This window comes from Engraulis encrasicolus, chromosome 21, assembly GCF_034702125.1.
Source record: "Engraulis encrasicolus isolate BLACKSEA-1 chromosome 21, IST_EnEncr_1.0, whole genome shotgun sequence".
In the NCBI taxonomy this organism is placed as follows: domain Eukaryota; kingdom Metazoa; phylum Chordata; class Actinopteri; order Clupeiformes; family Engraulidae; genus Engraulis; species Engraulis encrasicolus.
In genome coordinates, this window is record NC_085877.1 from 2507813 (window position 1) to 2531500 (window position 23688).

The following is a 23688-nucleotide window of genomic DNA, read 5'->3' on the forward strand; positions in this document are numbered from 1 at the left end:
AGGTTTTGTTGTCTTTTGCACCATCTGGCCAGCAGGTCTACTTCTTCTCTGTAGTGAGTCTCATCGCCCTTGGTGATGAGGCCCACCAGTGTTGTATCATCCGCAAACTTCACTAGATGGTTAGTGCTGTGGGTCGTTGTGCAGTCGTGTGTCAGCAGCGTGAACAGCAGGGGGCTGAGAACACAACCTTGCGGAGCCCCCGTGCTCAGGGTCAGGGTGCTCGAGGTGTTGTTCCCTACCCGTACTGCTTGTGGTCTTTGCATCAGGAAGTCCAGCAGCCAGTTGCAGAGGGAGGTGCTGAAACCTAGTTTGTCCAGTTTTCTGATGAGTTTTTGTGGTATTATGGTATTGAATGCTGAACTGAAGTCAATGAACAGCATTCTCACATATGAGTCTTTATTGTCCAAGTGGGTGAGGGCTGGATGGAGGGCAGAGCAAATTGCATCCTCCGTGGATCGCTTGGCTCGGTAGGGGTCTAGGGTGGGGGGTAGGGTGGCTTTGATGTGTGACAGGACTAGCCGTTCGAAGCACTTCGAAGGGCGTCAGTGCTACAGGACGGTAGTCATTGAAGCATGATGGTGATGATTTCTTCGGCACAGGTATGATGGTAGCAGCTTTGAAAAGTGATGGGATGACTGCTTGCTCCAGAGAGATGTTAAAGATGTCTGTGAAGACATCCTTCAGCTCTTCTGCACAATCCTTCAACACTCGGGCCTGGTATGTTGTCTGGGCCAGCTGCTTTGCGTGGGTTTGATGGTGGCCAGTGTCCTCTTAACACTGGCAGAGGACAGGTAAAGGGGTTGATCATGGGGGGGGAGGGGGAGTTTTCTGTGGGTGAGTGTCATTTTGTGCTTCAAAGCGGGCAAAGAAACTTTTCAGGTCGTTTAGCAGAGAGGTGTTGTTGTCACAGCTTCGTGGTGCAGGCTTATAGTCCGTGATGGCCTGTATGCCCTGCCACAGGCTCTGTGCATCTCTGCTGTCTTTGAAGTGTGTTGTTATTTTGTCTGAGTATTCCTTTTTTGCTTTCCTGATGCCCTGGGACAGGTTAGCCCTTGCTGTCTTTAGGCCAGCTACGTCTCCTGCTCTGAAGGCTTTGTCTCTGGCCCTCAGCAGTCGGTGAACGTCTCCTGTGAACCATGGCTTCTGGTTGGCCCTGGTAGTGATGTGTTTTATTTCTGTAACATCATCGCTCCCTCAGGCCATTTTCTCACCTCCTTCTGAACTGGTTTGGTGAGTTTTGCCTTTTGTCTCGTGTGGTCTGATGATCCAATGTGGGGGATGGGCTTTGCCTTGTATGCTCTCTTCTGATTTGTGTAAACGAGGTCCAGGGTGTTTTGTTCTCTTGTTGGGAAGTTGACATGTTGATGAAATTTTGGAAGTACTGTTTTGAGATTTCCGTGGTTGAAATCTCCCAGTACCACTGTGAAGGCATCTGGGTGTGCATCTTGTTGTTCGCTGATGCCCCGATGCAGCTCGTTCAGTGCCTCGCTTTTGACGCCATTGTTGTTGCTGGGTGGGAGGTAGACGGCGACTAATAGGATAGCGGATATTTCTCTGGGTAAATAAAAGGGTCGGCACTTGATGATCATGAACTCCACTCGTGGAGAGCAGTGCCTCTGTACTACCGTAGCATTATTGCACCAAGCATCATGTGTGTAGACCTAATACTTAAGTAAGGGTTAATAATCGTTACTTAATGCCACATTAGACACATATTGTTATTAATGCATATGTTGAACATTGGTAAGCTGTTACTTAACTATTAGATAACTATTACCTTGTGTTACAAGTTAATGGATAAATAATACATAAATATTGGGGTTTGGGACCATTATATTAGAGTTGGCTGAGGATAACTAATGGTTAATTCAGTGTTTCACAAAGTGGGTCGTAAGCCCCCCCGGGGGGGCGCGGAGGCATTGCAGGGGGGGGGGGGCGTGTGACATATGATTGAGTTTTTTTCCCCAAAGGAAATTGTTTCCTGTCTCGCCAATAAGCAATACATGTTAAGCCCTCACCAGCATTATATTATAAATTGTCATGAATTTGAATAGCATAGGAAATGAACACACGTCCCTCTTTGTTTCATCTCACCAGTCACCTTTCCTTTTCATTCTGCGCAGCGATCGTAAAATCAGTCTGCGCGAGTACTACTGTTGCTTGGAGGGGGGGCTTGGAAGCATCCAGACCCTCCGAAAGGGGGGAATGATGGGAAAAGTTTGAGAAGCACTGGGTTAATTAATAGATAGATACTGGTGTTTGGGACCTTTATATTAGAGAGGAACACTCCTCGTGTTGGGTTGGACCCCCTTTTGCCTTCAGAACTGCCTTAATTGCCTGAAACAATACTCGGACTGTGGCATTCCAACAAAGATTACATTACATTGCATTGCACAGCATTTAGCAACATTTAGCCTTGACTTCCATTGAGAAAAATGTAAGCAAGAACAGGGTAAGGCGCAGTGACCAGGTGAAAAGCACACACTTAAAGTGTACTTTTGATGACTATACATAGTAGAAAGTGAACTTTTTTCAGCTATTAAAATTGCGTTTCATTGCACTATTAAAGGACCAGTTCAGTCGATTTCAACATGCAGTTGTAATGCTCACACTACCCTGGACTTGTCAGTACCTGATGCTTTTTTCTTTTCTTCTTCAGCCTTTTCCGAGATCCTGGTCATTGTAACGGGGGCAGCGCTTTGTTTACATTTCAAAAACACATTTTTATTTATTCCCAAAAACATCCAAAAAGGTTATACAACATCAGCAGACAACTAGCAAACAGTGGTACCTTTTGGGAAAATATTTGGAGAAGGCCTATGTTACATTTTTTAAAAATGTAAACAAACGCTGCCCCTATTAGAATAGCTCATATGTCAGAAAGGGCTGAGCCGAAAAATGTGGCATCACCAGGTACTGACAAGTCAAGGGTAGCTTGAGCAATACAACAGCATATTGAAATTGACTGAACTGGTCCTTTAATGTGCTGGAGCACTACTAAAACAGTACTTCAGCACACTTGCAGCACACAGAGTATGCTAAATTGGCACCGCTTTTGGACAGCTTTAAGTGCATGATAAGCCTACTTTTGATAAGTGAAAGATGACTGGGTGTCAGTGGAGTGTCCACTCGGGGAGGTGGGGGGGCGCGCACACACACACACAAACAAAACAATAAATAAGAAAAATTAACATCTGCCGTAGGCAACTTTGTGTGATGGCGTTTCTTTTTCTTTTATTGTGGTACAGAAAAGGCAGATCAGATGATTTGTCTATTAATATGACATTCCATTACATTTGGCAGACGCTTTATAACCAAAGTGGCTTTCAAAGAACACATATTCATAGCCAACATCACTAGCAAATACAAAGTGCACAGGAAATATACAGAACAACAAGTGCAGATGCAAGGAGGGGTTAATATCATAGCAAATAATACAGCTGGGGGGATGAGAAGTGTAAAATAAAAATAAATAAGAAAAATGACCATCTGCATGACGCCAACACATTCATGCTTTGTAATCACACACACACGCACACGCACACTTTGTAAGCACACACACGCTTTGTAATCACGCGCACGCAAACACACGCTTTTTTTAAATAAACCCAACCACCACCCCCCTTATGGGGAACCTATATTTTCTTCCTTTTTCTTCTATTTCTTTTCATTATCTTAATTTTTCAATCTTTTAACAAAAGCAAAATGTAACATACAATAATAGACAATAAAATGATACAGGAAAAAAAGGATAAAGACAAAAAATACAAAAAACAATGTGTCCCCCAACACTTCAAAATACATATTAACACACACCCCCCCCCCACACACACACACACACACGCACACGCACGCTTTGTAATCGCACACACACATGCACGCTTTGTAATCTCACACACACACACGCTCACGCTTTGTAATCTCACACACACACACGCTCACGTTTTGTAATCTCACACACACACACGCACACACACACACACACACACACACACACACACACACACACACACACACACACACTTTGTAATCTCACACACACACACACACACACTTTGTAATCACACACACACACACACACACACACACACACACACTTTGTAATCTCACACACACACACACACACACACACACACACACACTTTGTAATCACTCACACACACACACACACACACACTTTGTAAATCGCACGCACACGCACACACACAAACACACACGCTTTGTAATCACACACTCTTTGTAAACACACGCACAAGCTCACGCCCCTTAAGGGGGACCTATATTTTCTATATTTCTTTTCATTATCTTAATTTTTCCATCTTTTAACAAAAGCAAAATGTAACGTACAATAGACAATAAAAGGATAAAGACAGGAGAAAAAAACACACACACACACGCTTTGTAATCTCACACACACACGCGAGAGATTTTGTACATCAGGACACGACATGTGGAGCCTGAGCAGCTAAGAATAGGCGAGGGTGAAGAGTTGTGCGAGTCGATGGAGGTAGTGTATCTGATGTGAAGAGGCAGGGAGTTCCATCTCTTGGGCGTGTACATATCGAAGGCGGCTTCACCAATTTTCTTTTTTGGAATGGTAGGAATCCTTAGCAGTGTGGCATCAGCGGATCTGAGAGCTCGGGCACGGGCATAAAAAGAGAGCATATCAGAGATGTAACAGGGAGGAAGACTATTTAATGCTTTGACACACACACACACAAATCACTACATTTTTTTGGTAGACCCTCTACTGTTTTTGCGGGCAAACAGACTGACATACGCACGGACGCACAGACATGGGCCCGGCCGGACGTAGGCACGGATAAATGCACAGACGGACTAATGGACAGATAGACGCACGCATGCACACACGGACGTGGGCACGCACACACGGACGGACAGCCAGCCGGACGGAGGCACAGACAGATGGAAGCACAGACGTGGGCACAGACGGACGCACGTCTGGCCAGACGTAGGCACGGACGCACAGACGGACTGACGCACGGACGGCCGGACGCACAGACGGACGGCCGGACGCACAGACGGACGGTTAGACGGACGCACAGCCGGCCGGACGGAGGCACGGACGTGGGCATAGACGGACGCACGTCCGGCAAGACGGAGGCACGGACGTGGGCACAGACGGACGCACGTCCGGCCAGACGTAGGCACGGACGTGGGCACAGACGGAAGCACGTCCGGCCAAACGTTGGCACGGACGCACAGACGGACTGACGCACGCACAGACGGACGCACGGCCGGCCAGACGGTGGCACGGACGTGGGCACAGACGGACGCACGGTCGGCCAGACGTAGGCACGGGCGTGGGCACAGACGGAAGCACGTCCGGCCAAACGTTGGCACGGACGCACAGACAGACTGACGCACGCACAGACGGACGGACGGACGGCCAGACGGTGGCACGGACGTGGGCACAGACGGACGTGCGGTCGGCCAGACGTCGGCACGGACGGAAGCCCAGATGGAAGCACGTCCAGCCAAACGTTGGCACGGACGCACAAACGGACTGACGCACGCACGGACGGACACACAGCCGGCCGGACGTGGGCACGGACGTGGGCAGAGACGGAAGCACAGACTGAAGCACAGACGGACGCACAGACCGACTGACGCACGGACGGATGCACTGCCGGCCAGACGTAGGCACGGACGCAGAGACGGATGCACGCACAGCTGGCTGGACGGAGACACGGACCGACGGGCGCAGGCACGAGGAGGGAAGAACAGAAACCATATTATAGTTACATGTGAGCAGCTGAGAAATACATGCAGTGCATTGCGCATTCTGTAAAAGACTAAAACAATGTAACACTATTACATCTATTATATCTGAATTGAAAATAGTTTACGAACAATGCGAGACTATGATCATGTTTTTTTATGCATAATTTGTATATATTTTTCTTACCCAGTGGTTCATGGAGTTCCTCTTGAACGTAGCAGGAGCGAAGGATCTGACAGGGTTCATTCCACCTCCAGTGTAGAACATCTAAAACAAAGTGTTCAGAGTGGAGTATTAGCTTTAATGTAAATACAAGTGAGGAAGTGAGGATACTGTTGCGGTCTGGATATTTAGGTGAGAGCAGTAAGAGAACAGTAAGGTCAAGCACAAGGAGTTTTTTTTTGAGAGCTGAGTAGTAGACGTTTCAGGGTTCTGCCTCCATTAGCGCGTTCAGGCCGACTGAGAACCGTGCTGGAGCCCGTTCCTGCACCTACTCGCGAACCAGCCATCGTGTTCACGCCACAGATATTAGCATTTGCGAACCGGAAAGTTGGTTCGCAATGCGAACCGCAAAATACTAGGTTTTTCTCCGCGAACCATGACAACAGCGTAGCCATCAGCAAGTTCATCCGGGTAACAGTCACGTGCGGAAATTGTTCAGAGCCCGGTATGAACACGGGAGGTTCACCGATGAGCACTTTAGTGCCAAACATAACTGGTGCAGGCACCGGCACCGGCTCCGTTCTGGTCGGCCTGAAATCCCTACATCAGTGTGCAGGTGAGCACAGGCAGCAACCCTGAAACAACTGCTCTACTCTACTCTCGGGAAAAAGAACTCCTTGTGCTTACTTTTTTTTTACATTTCAAGGGTGAGAGCAGGTTGGTACACTGCTACCGAAATCCAGCTAAATGACATTCTTGTCTGAAGGTACATGTACTGTATGCTTATGTACAGGGGTGGAGCACAAAATTACCCATGTTCAACCAGCTAGAATAGACCCCCTTTATATATTATTAACATGCTTGTGTGAAACAAAAATCTGACTTCCTGTGGGCCCCCCTTATACAGTGACACTAAAGTATTTGATCCCTTTCTGGTGGTGTTGGTTTGTACACTGATGAAGACATGATCAGTCTATAACTTTAATCGTAGATGTATTCCAACACAGATGGACAGAATATCAAAAAGAAAGTCTGGAAAATAACTTCAAAGAATACATTTTAATTAATTTGTCTTCTTTGTATTTCATTGAGGGAATACGTATTTGACCCCTCTAGCCAAAGTACTTGTTGGCACTTGTTTTCTAGGGCAGAGATCAGACTTTTATTTGTAGATGACAGTGTTTGTGCAGAGACCCCTAGTCTCAATCCACACACTTGTGCACTTCGGGCATTGAGTTTCAGTGCCTAGGGCGCTCACGCTGAAAGTTTCGGTTGAGCCAGTGCACTGAAAGTGCCTGGATGATCCCATAAAAATGGCAGAAAAACGCATGCTTGAATGATGGGACACTGCACTCACTAAACGACCACCATGTTGACAATGACATGGAGGAAACGTGGCGTTCAGTTCATTAGAAGAGTTTGGTCGACAGTCTCCTAATTCTGTGAGCAATGTTTCTGAGACGCCAACCTTTTCATGCGAACCCAAGTATTGTATGTGTGATTGTTGCCCTTTGGGGTGAAGGAAATGTAAATACAAGCAACAGACGCTGTGCATTGAAAACAGTAGCCAACTGATATTTTGGCGAGCTAATGCCATGCTCAGCCTTTACTTCCAGGACACAGTGCATAGTGCTCAAATTTTTCCACAACACTATGCACTGAAGACCTCAGTGCACTGTGCACTGATTGTCAGTTAGGGTGACCACCCGTCCCGCGTAGCGCGTGCGCGTACAGCGTTTGAAGCATTGGCGCATGAGTGCACGTGCACGCCAGGATCTGTCCCACATTGTCCCTCAGAAGCAAACCCCTTGTCCCCCCTTGGACTTATTAGCAGGTTGTCACCCTACTGTCAGTGCACTGACAAGTGCGTAGATTGAGACATTGGTTCTGTGTTGAAATTGCTGGCTTTCTCAGGGAAGTCAACAGGGGGTCAGCCATGGGCCCAGGGAGAGAAGGGGCCCCAAATTGAGTCCTCATTACATTGCATTGTATGCATGGGGAGCGAGTGGTTATTCTAGCTCACCTTTTGTCCACTGGGTCCTCGAGCGCCTGGAAATCCAGTTTCCCCTCTTCTCTGTCTCTCCTTGGATACCCTTTAAGCACGCATACACACACCACCTCATCACCAATTGTTCTTAGTCCTATTGCCTTGAGTTGGTCCATACTCTTCTTGCTCATACTTAACTGACAAACAAAATGTCTGCCTCCAGTTCACGGGGCGCGTTCCAATATGCGACCTTGCATCCTCCATTTGTGCTTGTGACCTCGTACCAGGAAGTAATGTCATGATGAGATCACTGACAACAGTGTTATATTTCAATATCTCGCAAAAGCTCAATTGTAAAGTCATTTTCTCATTTGCAAACTGGATGGTGAATGAAGAGTAGTCCCCCAAAAATTGTTGTGGCTAGGCTGACAGCGGGGAAACTGTATTCTTTTCTCCACAGAGGAGGGGCCAGGAGGCGGGACGAGAACACAAGCACAAGTGTAGGACGCAAGGTTGCATATTGGAGCGCACCCACTGGGCCCATTTGTGATGGTGCATGCTACACAAATCTGTGCAATTCACATGTGCACTGCGTAATCACAATGTATTGGCCCTCATTTATCAAAGCAGCGTACAATGAGAATCATGCGCACGTCGTGCATACGTTCTTTTTCTACGACCAGTTGGCATTTATCAAATATCATCAGTCGTAGGATTTCATCTATCCTGCGCTTACGCTCTCAGACGGTGTACGCCGTTTTTAAGTTGGACTTGGGATGACTATGATCACCAACTTGAGCAGCAGTTGTAGCGCAACAACTCATCATAAATATGTGGCCTACATAATTACAAAATGTTTTTACATTGTCTATTTTGGCTATAAGCCAACTTCTACCTGTTTGAATTGGTTTGGTTTGGTCTGTGTTAATTTGGCATAGGCCAAGAAGAACTGCAAGAGACATCTAATTTGTGATTTGACGTGATGTGTGAATAATTGTGCAATATACAGCCACATATTGGAATGTGCCTTCAGTCATGGGATCAAAGGGGGCCGACATTCTTTTTAACAGCTGGGAGTTCAGGCGCACATCAATCAGTACATAGCCTACAAAATTTCATGGTAGAGTTTCGCCGTTTTGCACGACTATCCGAATACACACCTGACGCGTGTGTGTCCGATAACACTTTATAGTCGTCTATTTAGGTGGCAAAAGGGATATCCACTCCACTCCAAACTGGATCGCAGGAGAGAAGCAGGGCACAAATGAGCGCGAGAGGGACAGCGCACTGGACATGTAAAACTCTCCCCAACAAATGGTTTGGGCATCGTTTGTTGGCCAGTTTCACGTAGGACCCTTTTCTTGACCTCGTTTACAAAAAGGTTTATAGTCATATTTTTTTTGTTGAAAAAAATACAATATAATAATATAGATATACAAATATCTTTATTATGTGTAGCCTACTGTACATTTCATAAACATTTCATTGTAACTATTTGGATATCAATCTCTTGGCCTACCCCTTCCATATTGAGAACCGAAACAATGTTGACTACTGCTGTTGATTAGGCCTATTTACACGTGTTATTTTGTTGTCTACCTCGCTTAAAGCCTAATTTCAAGCTGTCAATCAACCACAAACGTAGATGTTTTAGCCGGTTTGCGTCTCTCCATGTCGCAAACTCAGGGGTGCGGTCTCCTTCCCGCCGTTGTAGAGAAGGCGTGATTATTCTAATTACGATGGTTTTCAGACGCTGGATTTATCAACAGCCGCTCGCTCTTACGATGAGATTGGAGAGGTACACATGTTTAGTAAATCTCACGTGAACTTCGTCGTACGACGAGATCTGCGCTCATTTCTGCGATGGTTTCTACGCAAGTTTGATAAATGAGGGCCAATGTATTCAAAATGTCTTGTTTTGTGAGCTGCACAGATTCGCGCAGAATGCGCCATACACCATCACGAACGTGCCAATTGACACAAACAAAATGGCCATCCCTACCTGTTGTCCTGCGGGTCCCTCTTCTCCTTTGACCCCTTTGGCTCCCTGTGCGCCTTTAGGCCCTTGATCAGCCTGGGGGCAAGATGGGGATTAATTGGACAACAGAAAAATCTCCAAAGTTAGTTAGAAAGAAAATCTCTTCACCAAGAGACTCTAAAATATTGCTAACATCGGTCTATCTCTATCTCTAACCACACACATGAGCATTATTTTAATACATGTTTTAAGTAAAAAAAAGTCAACTTCTATTAAATATTTTGTGCATTCTGTGATGTAGCTAAGGCTCTTGCACCCTGCTGACACAATATTATAGACAGGTATAACAATATCGTACGCTTGTTGCATTACAAGTTAAATAAACATAGTGAAAATATACAGCAAAGGGAAAGATACAGAAAATACAGATACAGAAACTTTATCAAGGACATGATTTATGAATGGATTATACATTTCTCTGGAGCATTAAAAGCTGTGTGTGGGTGTGTATGGGTGTGTATATACTGGATTAGATTTTTTAATAAAAAGATTGCCGACATTAGAGAAGGCATCCAAGGTGGAAACGCAGCAACCTCTGTCGCCCACTCAGGCGATACACCGAGGGGAGGGTTAAACCCCCCTAGGAGACCTGAGAGCTTCCAAAAGTTTTGTCCAATTACAGAGGACGACCTCTGTAAAATAGTCAGGGAAAGTAAGCAGTCTACCTGCAGCCTTGACGCGATCCCCACATATCTGCTAAAAAACGTACTCGGTTGCTTAGCAGCACCTTTACTGCAAATTGTTAACACCTCTATGCTTACAGGCATTTTTCCAAGCTCATTCAAAACAGCCATGGTAAAGCCACTCCTAAAAAAGACAAATTTAGATCAGAATTCTTTAAACAACTACCGACCTATATCAAACCTCCCCTTTATAAGCAAGGTACTAGAAAAAGTTGTATTTAAACAGCTTAATCAACATCTGGCTGGGAATGATATCTTGGAAAAAATTCCAATCAGGCTTTAGAGCCAACCATAGCACAGAAACAGCACTAACCAAAATAATAAGTGATCTTAGGCTCAACACTGCCGCAAACAAAGTTTCAGCACTTATCCTCCTCGACCTCAGTGCCGCCTTTGACACGATAGACCACAACATACTAATTGACCGCCTTGAATCTTGGGTAGGCTTGTCCGGTCACGTCTTAGAGTGGTTCAAAACATATATTACAGGAAGACAGTTTTTTGTCACCATCGGAGAATACGTCTCCAACAAGTATGATGTGCCTTTTGGAGTTGCTCAGGGTAGTTGCTTGGGCCCTCTCCTCTTCTCTCTCTATATGTTGCCCCCTGGGCTCCATCATCAGAGAGCACAATGTTGATTTTCATAGCTATGCCGATGACACTCAACTATATATCTCTGTCGAGCCTAGCCAAACCACTGCCATTCATGCCTTGACTAAATGCATGTCTGCCATTACAGATTGGATGAACAGTAACTTCCTAAAATTTAATGAAGATAAAACTGAAGTGTTGCTCATTGGGCCTAAGAAAAAAACGTGCAAAACTCCACTCAAGCCTAGGTGACCTAAGCATACACATTAAAGATAAGGTACTAGCCTAGGTGTGGTCATAGACTCGGATTTGAGCTTTGAGCCTCACATCAACAAGATAACAAAATCTGCTTTTTTCCATCTTAGAAATGTCAACAAAGTGCGCGGCTTGGCCCCCCGACAAGACGCTGAGAAACTTATTCATGCCTTTGTCCACCAGTAGGATAGACTACTGCAATGCTCTTTTCTCTGGTCTCCCAAAAAAATTAATTGACAAATTGCAACTCATTCAAAATTCTGCGGCAAGAATCCTAAACAAGAACCCAGAATGAGAGAGCACATCTCTCTCCTGTCTTGGCAGACCTGCACTGGTTACCTGTCTCATACAGAATCGACTTTAAGATTCTGCTCACAGTATTTAAAGCATTAAATGGACTTGCCCCTAGCTATATCTCAGACATGCTCTCTTTTTATGCCCCTGCTCGAGCTCTCAGGTCCACTGATGCCAAGCTGCTAAGGACCCCACCCCCCGCAGAAGAAGATCGGCGACGCCGCGTTTGCCTGCTATGCGCCCAAGAGATGGAACACCCTCCCCATCGAGATCCGATCAGCCACCTCCGTTCGACTCCTTTAAGAAGCAGCTGAAGACCCACCTCTTCATCCTTGCCAACTCCTAGCTGCCAAGACGTCATAGTGTCCCAGCCGCCGCAGCGCCCTTACTACTCGCAATCCAGCCTGGCAGGGGGGCTCCCCTAGGTGGCCGGCTGATCTCTGCCTGAGGTTTCTTCCTGACTACAGGGGGTCTTTTTTCTCAGACCTCACTGAGCTTTTTTTTCCCCCTCACAAACTATGAATCAAGCGAAAGGGAGTTTTTCCTCACCCCTGATGCCACCAGGGGGCCGCACCTGAGCGCCCAATCTCTGTGTGACTATCTATGACTTATGATAGGCCCAGCCACTATGGACCTTACACATCTAAGAATCCTGGTCCTAACCTACGTTGACCCTTATGACTCTACATTCTCTGTCTATCTCTTCTTCCTCTGCCTTCCTGCTTTTTCTGCCTCTCCTCTATACCTCTCCTTTTAAATCTATCTCTCCTCTCCTTTTAAATCTATCTCTAACAATGTTTTTTCCCATTTGTTAAGCACTTTGAGTTACATGCCTTGTATGACACAGTGCTATACAAATTACAATTATTATTATTATTATTATATTATATACTGTACGTGTGTACAGTGCAACTCATTAGTCCCTGCTTGTCACACATTACTCAGTGTGTGTGTGTGTGTACGAATGTGTGCGTGTATACTAACTGCTGGACCTGGTCATTCGCCTGGTTCCAGTGGTCCAGTGTCGCCTACACTCCTGACGAAGCCCTGAAGTCACAGACACAGACAGACAGACACAGACACACACACAATGAACAGTGTGCTGCAGATGACATCACACAAGAAGGACTGACGATGGCATGAAACACTAAATGCCATCAAGAGGTACAGGTACTAGTGTGGTATTAGAAAAAATAGATGGCAAATTAGTTTGTTCCATCAGTGACAAGTCAGATTTCCACAGGAAGATGTTGTACAGTACTGAAATAAATACAATCCAATAATGCCACAGCACCAAGGCTTAATTTCATATTAGGTCTGATTAAGGGCCATCAAAATAATAAAAGATTGATGAAAGCCCTGGTGTTGCGGACTTTATTTCTTATTTTGAGTGTATGCATTAGTCCAGCATTCGGGCTGGTTTTAAGTGTGTGTGTGTGTGTGTGTGTGTGTGTGTGTGTTTTTCACGTTTCAGGTCTTGATTACACGTACATATGCAGATATTTTTAAAAGCAAATATTTATTTTATCTTCTTACATATATTAACAGTATGTCGATCAAATGAAACACCCTACTGACAGGTGTACCTTAGAAATCTCCACTAAAACTCTAAAAAACTATTTTAGGGAATTGAAGCTCTGTTCATGTGCAAAAAAGAGACAAATGCGTTCCAAAAATATCAATATACGTGTAAACAACAGGGTCTTACTGCATGTTGTGTACCCACCCTCTCTTCTGTGCATCCAGGAGATCATGGCAGTCCCACCTCCCTTCTGAGATCCGGTGTACACGCACACGCTGCGGCAGCAAACCCTGTCTGTGGGTCTGGGAGGTCCTGGTAGTCCCATCTCCCCTGGAGGCCCGACGTGGCACTGCCCCTATTCCCCTCCTGACACTCAGGAATCCCTCAGCCGGTTTCCATGTCCATGCAACTGCCCCAAACAGCCTTCCCAGACGGCCGAAGCACCCTTCGCCCAACGGTTCTTGGACCACTGCCACTGTTGGCAGTGTAGCCCCGGAGCTGGCCCACACGCCACCCCAGACTGCAACCGGGTGCCTTGCCCCCAGCTGAGTCCGGACAAGCACTGCAGTGAACGCCCTTCTCCACACAGCGAGACCACCTCCCACCTGCGCAGCAAGGCATTCCACTGACCCGGTTGGCCACCCACCTCAAGGTAGCCGAAGGAACCGTGGACTGGACCGCACAGCGGGAACCTCCAGCCAGGCATCAGGACAGGCCCTGCGCATGACAATGCCTCCGCCGCCCAAAGCACCTGTAACACCAGAACCACTAACCTAAGCCAAGCCTCTACAACTCTACTCTAATATACTCTACTCTGCTCTGCTCTACTCTACTCTACTGAGATTGGTGATCCAGGTTCTCTCTGAACATTGCAGACATCATCAGGCCAGTCCCGAAGACCTGGACTGAAAGCACAACAGTGCACAGTTCCTTCAGTGGTCAACAAAGCCAGAACAAGACCCTGCGTTACAAGCAAGAGACAGTGTCGCTAATGCAGAGGAAAACGTTCAATGCAGTACTCATACTCAAAGTCGACTGAAGGCACAACACCCAATTGCAGTCCGGGACAACGCACAGTCCAAGTCCAGAACTCCTCCACCCACAGTAGCAGCAGTCCAAGATCTATTGGACGAATGGCACTTCAGCAGTCCAAGGCAGCTGATCAGGACAGTTTCTAGACATGGAGAGCAGCTAAAAGGATCCTAAATGTCAAGAGAGGATATGAAGGGGGAGGCAGAACCTTCATCTGAACCCTTTTTTCTGGGAGGTGGAAGCTTTTTTGTCCTTTTTTTCCCTTCGAGCTTGTTTTTTTCCTTCTTCTTTTCTTCAAGCTTTATCCTCCAGGCCCCCAGGTGAAGTGTCTTCTCTGTTGGGTTGTGGTGTGAGTAGAGTCTTTGAGTCTTCAGTGTTTCCCATACATTGAGGAAACTATGGCGGCCCGCCATAGTTTAAATTTGGCCGCCATAGTTTCCGAAAATGTAAAAAAAAAAAAAAAAAAAAAAAAAAAAAATTTTTTTTTTTTTTTTTTTTTTTTTTTTTTTTTTTTTTTTTTTTTTTTTTACGATTTCCGTTTTTGTTAAAAAACGATTTGAATAACGATTTCCTTCGCATTTTCCTCCTGGAGTAAATACATCCTATAGAGAAAACCACAAGTGCTTGAAAGAGGGATCAAAAGCCTAGTCAAGTTGTTGTAGTTAACTTGGGTTTGGGAGCAATAAAAAAACCTTCAGAGAAGGGACAGTTGGGACTTTGTTTACTAACACTCCCCAGGCTTTGTTTTACAGTTGTAATGAGTTAAATGACAGGCCTTCATTGACAAGGCAGAGGAGACACCGGGCTGCATATAGAAATTAATGTGTAATGAATGTGAATATACATAAATGTATAATATGTTGTTCAGCCCTTTTAATGGGAGGAATTTTGAAAAACTGGCCCTGTGACCAGCACCCCTCATGTAGAATGTGTACGCCTATGTGTGTGTGGGGAAAAGGCATAGCCTACCCTCTTAGACCCTTTTTGTTTATGCGTTAACAATTTCACAGTAATCTTAAATTATTATCTCTGCTCCTATTTTGTTTTATTATTTTTTTCATTACATAGACCCCTGCATGTGTATTATGTAGCCTTATTTCTCAAAATATAAATGGCTGAAATGTAGGCCTAGGCCTATAGTTTCTCCATGCGCCAATGTCAAACTGTACTCATTGTTTTGCCATTTTGCATTTACACTGCGCGAATAAAACCTCCCCCCCAAAAAAAGGCCAGCGTGAAAAGACCCCCCCCCCCCCCCCGGGGCAAAAAAATCCTGGCTGCCCCCATAGTTTCCAAAATTTCTGTGGGAAACACTGGTCTTGGTCACTGGCAGCAGAAGGCTGTACACAGGTCAACGGCGTGATGCACTCTTTAGATGGTGGTTCACTGCGGCTCACTGGTGCAGCGGTGATGCATTGGCAGTTTCCAATAGTGCATTGGTTTTCCACTCTGGCGGTTATTCACTGTAGAAGTTTCTCACTGTCAAGTCTATGTCAGCACTGGGTTTCCACACTTGAAAGAGGACTGTACACAGACATAGTATTCCACTCGTCTTGTCTTTTTTATTGAGGTCACTGACGTTGATGTTTTGAAGTAGTTGTCTTGAAGTAGTGGTAACAGATGGAGTGATTGTAGAACAGCAGACCAGAAACCTTTAAACATATAAAACACAAAATAAAATAATTAAATACACTGCATTTAAACATTCACACACCCACACGGAGAGAGATAGGCCTACGTCACTACATCACCTGCAATACAGACACTTTCCGCGCTACTGCGCGTAGCCTACAGCAAGTAAAAACTCCTGAGCCACATTGCATGCGGCTTAATGGTCAATAAGCCCCACGTCACTACAAGACAAAACAAGTCCGACAGGCGGACAAGGATGCGTCCGCCTATGCATTGCCATCTTGTGGGCACAGGAGGGAATTACAAGTTTAAGAAAGCATTTCAGACGGACCGGCAGACCGCCTTCTAGAGATAATAGGACACATCTGAAAACATGAGGTCAACCAGGTGAAATGACAGCAGCACTCAGAATGAATGGTTGTATGGACGTAGGCCTATCCACACATCTTTCTGCACTGCTGGCACATAGTCTTTTGACTACACACCTCATACAAAGAACGTAAGGCCCAGGCTACCCTGCAGTACAAAAAAAGCAATTTGTGTCGGCCCGGATGGACGGGATTTGGTTGTGCGTATAGCCTACTCGTGCACTAGAGCTGAGGTCGGTGGCATCATGCAAGAGGGTGTTTTTTATTGGTTTATTATATATTATTTATTATAATAATTTTGTCCACATATAAAAACATTACTTTAAATCTCAAACACCATGGTTACAATATGCCTCATTTTCAATAACTGGACTACCAGTAAACCAATGACACACTGATAACTGTTAATAACAGTTAAATCAAATTGCATGGATAAAGTTACATGGAGTTGGCTATTATGGCATTTAGACTTATGTTGATAACGAGGTTCTTTTTTATTAGGCCACATTATTTTGTCCACCTACAAAAAAAATACATGTAGGTTCCTTCCCAAACATAATGGTTCCAATAGCCTATGGGCCATGGCTCGATTGCAAGAACGGATTGCAAAAAATTGCAAGCTTCTAGACAAAATTGTCAATATCGAGTTGCTTTGCGTAGGCCATTATGTAATATGCTGATAGCCTACATTGCATTTGACCAAATAATATAGATGTCAAATTGACGATTTTGCTTGGATTTTTGTTCGGTTTTGTTTTCAAATTCTAACCTTTGTGAATTGTGTGAATAAAGACATCTTGTGCCCGGCCATTAACATTACAACGTTACAAAGAGTGGGAAACAAAGGAAGAAAACTGTCCAACACTACTACACAATACACTGTTGGAGACAAATGCGGTTTGAATGACACTAACTTACGTCTCGCCACAAATGACCAGTTCTACCACGAAGTAAATTAAAACCACAAGTGCTTACCAGCTCCCTCTCCAGGTTCCCAGCGTCACGTTAGTACAGTATTTCCAAATTATTGAAGTCAAGCACAGCAAGCTTTTGTGTGCGACTAAGCGCGTCTTTCCAAAGCCGAGCGAGGCAACCTGGACCTAATTAAAAGCACCTGCGTTTGAGGTTTGACGCGCACAAACACATCGGCTGCGCTGAGGACAGCTGTGGCTGTTCAGCCATCTCGTGCTCCGCTAATTAGGAGCAGTTTAACCCTAAAGCGACCGAGTGGGGTCATTTATGCAGACATCCCAACTTCCAAAAACGGATGTCAAGGAGATAGTTTATCGACACAAAAAAACTGTTGTGATGATGGATAGTAATCCAAAAGGCAGTTGCAAGAATTCAAACCAAAACAAAGACTAAAAATAGGTGACGCCACTCCCTACTTAAGTCGTTATAGGTCTACTGACTCCATGTCAGGTTTACAACTGAATGTAAACTCTTCTGATTGCCTTTATGTCACTCAATGGCCTAGGCCCTAAATGTAGGCTACTGTAGCCCTATTGCAGTAGCCTATGCTGGACCATTATTATCATAAAATATGTCTCTAAGGTCTCAAAGAGTCTTCTTGTTGTGCCTTGGGCAAGAAAATGAATGGTATTTAAACCAAAATGCTACCAAATGGGACCAGCTTATTTCAAAGTATGACCACCCCTAATGGTTTAAACAAAATAAAAGAAACTGAAAGCATTTTTTTCATCTGATTTTAAGGTTTGTTATCTAGCCTACTGTAGGCCTACATTTATGGCATACTTTCTACTTTGTTTAATATTTTTCTCTCCTCTCTTCTCTTTCTTTCCTCTTTCCTCTCATTGAATAGTTATGAATGTGCAAAAAAATTCTTTACAGTTGCAAACAGTGCATCATTATTCACCTGAGGTAGGAATATGCTTTAGCATAGGCCTACTCTGGTGTTATATGAGTCTTGTAGGCCATGTCTCAAATGCCGCACTTGTGCACTGTTTTTCAGTGCCTAGGGCGCTCACGCTGAAAATTTCAGTTGAGCCAGTGCACTGACAGTTCCAGGATGATCCCCTAACAATGGCGGAAAAATGCAGTGCTTGAATGACGGACACTGCACACACTAAACGGCGGCCATGTTGGCAATGACAGGGAGGAAATGTGGCATTCAGTTCAGTAGAAGAGTTTGGTCAACAGTCTCCTAATTCTATAAGTAATGTTGATGGGACAGCAACCTTTTCATGCCAACCAAAGTATTGTATGTGTGATTGTTGTCCTTTGGGGTGAAGGACATGGAAATACAAGCACCAGACGCTGTGCATTGTAAACAGTAGCCAACTCATATTTTGGCGAGCTAATGCCAGAGAGGGCCCAGTGCATAGTGCTCAACTTTTTCCACGACACTATGCACTAAAGACCTCTGACTGTCAGTGTGTCACAGGTAGGGGGTGCGCGTTTCTAGGCGGCACCCCCGTTTGATACCAAATACCCCAAGGAACAAACTGCACATCACAAACACACCAGGACAACGAAATGAGTTCACATGTTGCATTTTATTTTTCTTCATATTAAAAACCAGTCTTTTGGAGGCCAGAGAAAAGGGAGCTCAATGTTCAGTCACATGTGCACGGGCCCACAGTACCAGTTAAAGTTCATCAGTCCAGGTTGGACCCATGCCGCGGTGTGGGGTAGACGGGCCGACAGCAGCCGAAGTTCCATTTGGTTGCATGTGCGGCATTGTCTGCCAACGACCCCCTCGTCTTTAGTGCAACTGCTGCTGGAGGAACAATGAGAGAATTACCAGTGGGATTGTCTGTATAGGCTGTGGGCACAGCTGCGTGGCTACTGGTCAACACACGTGAGGTCTAGCCTATATTTAACTTAAAGCACTGCACACTTTTACCATAAACAGGTGGAGTCACTACAAATCTGAAGCACTGCACGACAAAAAGGAGTAGCCAACTCCACTGGAGGCCAACAGTACAATGGGCAACCCACATAGCAGTCAATTAGGCACAGCCAACGTCTGTACGGACGTGACTAGTCTATGTCGATAGGCAGTGCAGAATCAGAGAGGGCGAGATGGAGACACTGATCTCGGTGGGGCGAGAGGAGAGGAGGGAGAGCCAGATGCACGAGAGCAGCAGATCAAGGAAGGGCTTCTGGTTTGAAGGCCGCAGCAACCAGGTGTGAGAAACTGAAACACTTATCTTGCTGGGGGCGGGCGTCCACGTCCCCCTTCACATCCGTCGAGGCAGAACCACCCGATGCTCTAGTCACGGACCTTCTCCGGGCAACATGCCATCCGCTTCTTCCGTAGACCACCGGGCCGCCTGGATCCCGATCCATAGGATCGTCGCGTGTACCGTTCGTCTCACCACTCTGGTCCTGCCCGGATACCGGCTACAGGCGTCCCCCTCCAACCGCTGCATCTCGGCTGGCCATCTCTCGCAGGCCCGCTCTCCCCCTCTCACTGCAGCAATCTTCTCGCAGCCGTACTTCTCCTCCTGCTCTTCCTGCAACTCTGTTTAAATTACATTTCCCAACCCTCTCTGCACCAATCACCCTCCCCTCAGACACCTGTCATCAATTACATTCAATAAAAGCCCATTAGCACAAATGGCTCTGCAACTAGGCCTACTGAAGCTGCCATCTTGTTTACATTTTCCCCCCTGCTCCAAAATGTCCGGCACTAAAATACCTCCCCACAGAAACAGTCACATGTATTTTTGTTCCCATTCCTAATTAAACTAGTCACCCCCGTGACAAGTGCACTGACAAAAGTGCGTCATTTGAGACATAGCCTTGTAGTATTTTTGTTCAGAGGGTTCATCCTCTGCCATCTCGCCTCGATTGATGAATCAGATAACCAAAGAAAGTCGACACAGAAGAACAATCTCTCAGGGGGAAATGTATTGGCTATGGTGTAGTACGGGGGCGTTGCCTGAGGACATGAGCGAATGGAAAACTAACTCCCTTGCGCATGGTCAGTGGGTGCGAGACCGTGATGGATACAATATCCATACTCTGCAAAATCCGGAAGCTCCGCGAAAATGTGCCGAAAGAGGATATCCCGTTGTCAGTGTTCAGTTTGTGGCCAAATTAACTGCAGCTGTTGGTCAGCAGTAATTGCAGGGGGTAATTAAGGACAGCTGACAAACATTCACGCTGTCCTATGACCTGTTCCACACTCAACCCTCGCGGAAGTGGCATTGTGCATGCTTCCCTGATGCTTCCAATACTGACCGTAGAAGAAGAACATTTCCGTACTCCCCTTGCCATCATTTCGTACTACGCTGTTATGTCGTCAGTAAGCCCTCCTGTATATCTACTCTCCTTGCTGATAACTGTGACGGTCCGATCAGTGAGGGTAATATAAATAAAATGAGGTAGACAGGCCGCGCCCTCCTAGTGACGCAACACCTTCAGCGTTGCAACCGTCAATGATAATCAGGCTAAAAATGAAGTGAAGTGAAAGTCCAACTCCAAATTATTGTGACACAGCACTCCACAGCACACAAGTGTTCACCGCACACAGCGAAATTGCATTCATGCCTCACCCATGCAGTGCGGCGGGATGGTACCATATGCAGTGCAGTGGGATCAGTGCGAGCAGTGCGGCGGGATGGTACCATGCTCAGGGTACCTTGGAGTCTTGGAGGAGGATGGGGGAGAACACTGGTTAATTACTCCCCCCACCAACTTGGCGGGTTGGGAGTCGAACCAGCAACCTTTGGGCTACAAGTCTGACGCCTTAACCGCTTGCCCAAGCCTGCCACACCGAAAGCTTATTGGCTTGTTTTGCTCAGCGTGCGTTTGCCACCTGCATGCCCTCGCTTTGAACAGATAGACACGCACATGATTCCACAATCACAGTCTCTCCTTCTCTCTCTCTATCCTTTTCTCTTGCCTCCGCAAACTAATCGAGGTAATCCACGCATGCAGCTTCCTCTTGAGTCCAGTCAGTCCTGTTGGATGTGGTCCATCCTTCTTGGTGGTATGTAGACATTACCTTGGATAGCCTACCGTGGCTCTTGACACATCACAAAGGCTTGCTGTCTCGGTCAAAGATGCAACAGTTACACACACACCCAAGAACTTCTCCTTTTTGAACTCCAATATGTCACCCCTAATGCTGTGTGGGTGTATGCATTGCAAAATTTTGAGAAAAATTGTGCTCTTACCCTGATAATCAACACACTTCGCTTTACTGGTGCAATGTGCAATTAATGAAGATTGGCCAACAGGCTTGTCCACTTGAGCCATGAAACTTCCCACACTAAAATGGCAGGTGTCTCATTTATTTTGTCCAACCCCTGTACATGTTGTATTGTATTGTATTGTATTGTATTTTATTGATGTTTTATGTCCTCATGGAACAGGATAAATAAGAAAGGTGTCTCAAAGCTGTCCTGTCATCCCTTAGTGTACTTGGTCCAGAGCAACTATTGGCTCACTGGCGTCATGTCCTCCAGAAGTCACTGTGATGTGCACAGTAAAATCTATCTATTATGTTCAAGAGCACTGAGGAGAGACCACAGGCCCCCTCAAGGTCTCATATGCACGCACGCGCGCGCGCGCACACACACACACACACACACACACACACACACACACACACACACACACACACACACACACACACACACACACACACACACACACACACACACACACACCATATTTCAAAATTACCCATATCTCCAACCCTGGTCCTATATTACACACCTGCCCAAACAACCCCCCAATCCCCTCCCCCCCAACACACACACACACACACACACACACACACACACACACACACACACACACACACACACACACACACAGCCTGGGTATTGCTTGAAAACAGCACCTGGTGCTCCATTTGAAAACTATTTAGGGATCATCAAACTCCATCAGGGCCACACTGTGAACACTGTGACACATGGTAATAGTTATCTAATAATTAAGTAACTGCTTACTAATGTTTAACATATTAATTAATGACAATTAATGTGTCTTATGTGTTGTTAAGTAGTGATTATTAACCCTTACTAAAGTATTAGGCTATAGCTAATTTGCTGTTAATTATGGCCCCTTATATATATGGCCCCTTACCATGTGTCACAAGTTCATAGCATGTAATTCTTTAACTAATAGTAAGGGTACAGTTAATAATTAAGTCGCTATTAGGTCACTTAACTAAGGACCTAAATTAACACTTACGTAATACAAAAGAAAGGCATATCTAATGAATAAATAATACCGAAATATTGTTGTCTGTAGATTGTGTACCCATCATGCACTGCACTTCTTGAAGTTAATATTCTCAAACATTAACTTCATTGTCACAAAGGAATGGTTTAGTTTAGCTTCAAAACTATTACTCTTCATAATGTTCTGCATTTATTGTAGGGTTTTTACCATTAAAACTAATAAGTGGTATATGAAAAAATTACATCTCATCACCCCACCATCATTGAGAAGTGTACGTCTAATCCTTGCTATATAACGGCTCCTGTTGCCACTATTACAGTGATTTGAACAAATGAAAACTAGATGTCACCATAGATTAATTATGTAATGATTAGGTATGCTCAGCCAACTCTATTATAAGGGTCCCAAACACCAATATCTATCGATTAATTAACCATTAGTTATCCACAGCCAACTCTAAAGCGGCGTACACACACAATGCTAGCTTTTCGCTTGCTCGCCTACTCGCCACTCTTTCATGGAACGTTCGCTGAAAGTTCCCGCGGCTTTAACTGCCAATGGACAGCCGAGAAGTACCGAACTCTGCATTCCAATTGGTTACTCGCTTACTCGCCTCGCTCGAAGATAAAATATTTTCAACTCGGAATCCGCCCACATCGCATCGCTTGTACAGTACTCGCCTACTCGCCTGCGAGTCTCGCTGGGACACATTGACATTCTATTGAGTTCATTCGCTGAGCGAGTAACTAGCAGCGACGTGTGTGTACGGCTCTTAATATAAGGGTCCCAAACACCAATATCTATCTGTTAATTAACCATTAGTTATCCTCAGCCAACTCTAATATAAGGGTCCGAAACCCCAATATTTATGTATTAAATAACCATTAGTTATGCCTTACATTTGTATTAAGTAAGTCTTAATTTTGGTCCTTAGTTAAGTATGACCTGATAGCTACTTAACTATTAACTGTGCCCTTACTTATCTATTAGGTAAATAATAATATGCTATTAACTTGTAACACAAGATAATAGTTATCTAATAGTTAAGTAGCTGCTTACTAATGTTCAACATATGCATTAATAACAATTAATATGTGTCTAATGTGGCATTAAGTAATGATTATTATCCCTTACTTAAGTATTAGTTTGTAGCTACTTTACTGTTAATTATGGCCCCTTATTTGGAAGTGTTGCCCTCTCTCTCTCTCTCTCCCTCTCT

The 23688-nt window shown here is 45.2% G+C and overlaps 2 protein-coding genes across 3 annotated transcripts in view; one reads left to right on the forward strand and one right to left on the reverse strand.

Annotated features, from left to right (window-relative positions):
• LOC134438025 (disintegrin and metalloproteinase domain-containing protein 19-like) overlaps positions 1-23688 on the forward strand; it is a 257510-nt gene that overhangs the window by 196738 nt on the left and 37084 nt on the right. The window lies entirely within an intron of this gene.
• LOC134437636 (uncharacterized) lies at positions 4752-9966 on the reverse strand. Of its 2 annotated transcripts, XM_063187121.1 has the most exons (3): positions 9895-9966; positions 7929-7998; positions 4752-6010 (listed from the first exon to the last, which is right to left on the reverse strand). In XM_063187121.1, the coding sequence occupies exon 3, from the start codon at positions 5803-5805 to the stop codon at positions 4840-4842; it is 966 nt and encodes a 321-aa protein (XP_063043191.1). In that variant the 5' UTR covers positions 5806-6010; positions 7929-7998; positions 9895-9966; the 3' UTR covers positions 4752-4839. The 2 variants fall into 2 exon arrangements, with proteins under 2 accessions (XP_063043191.1, XP_063043192.1); XM_063187122.1 differs by lacking the exon at positions 7929-7998.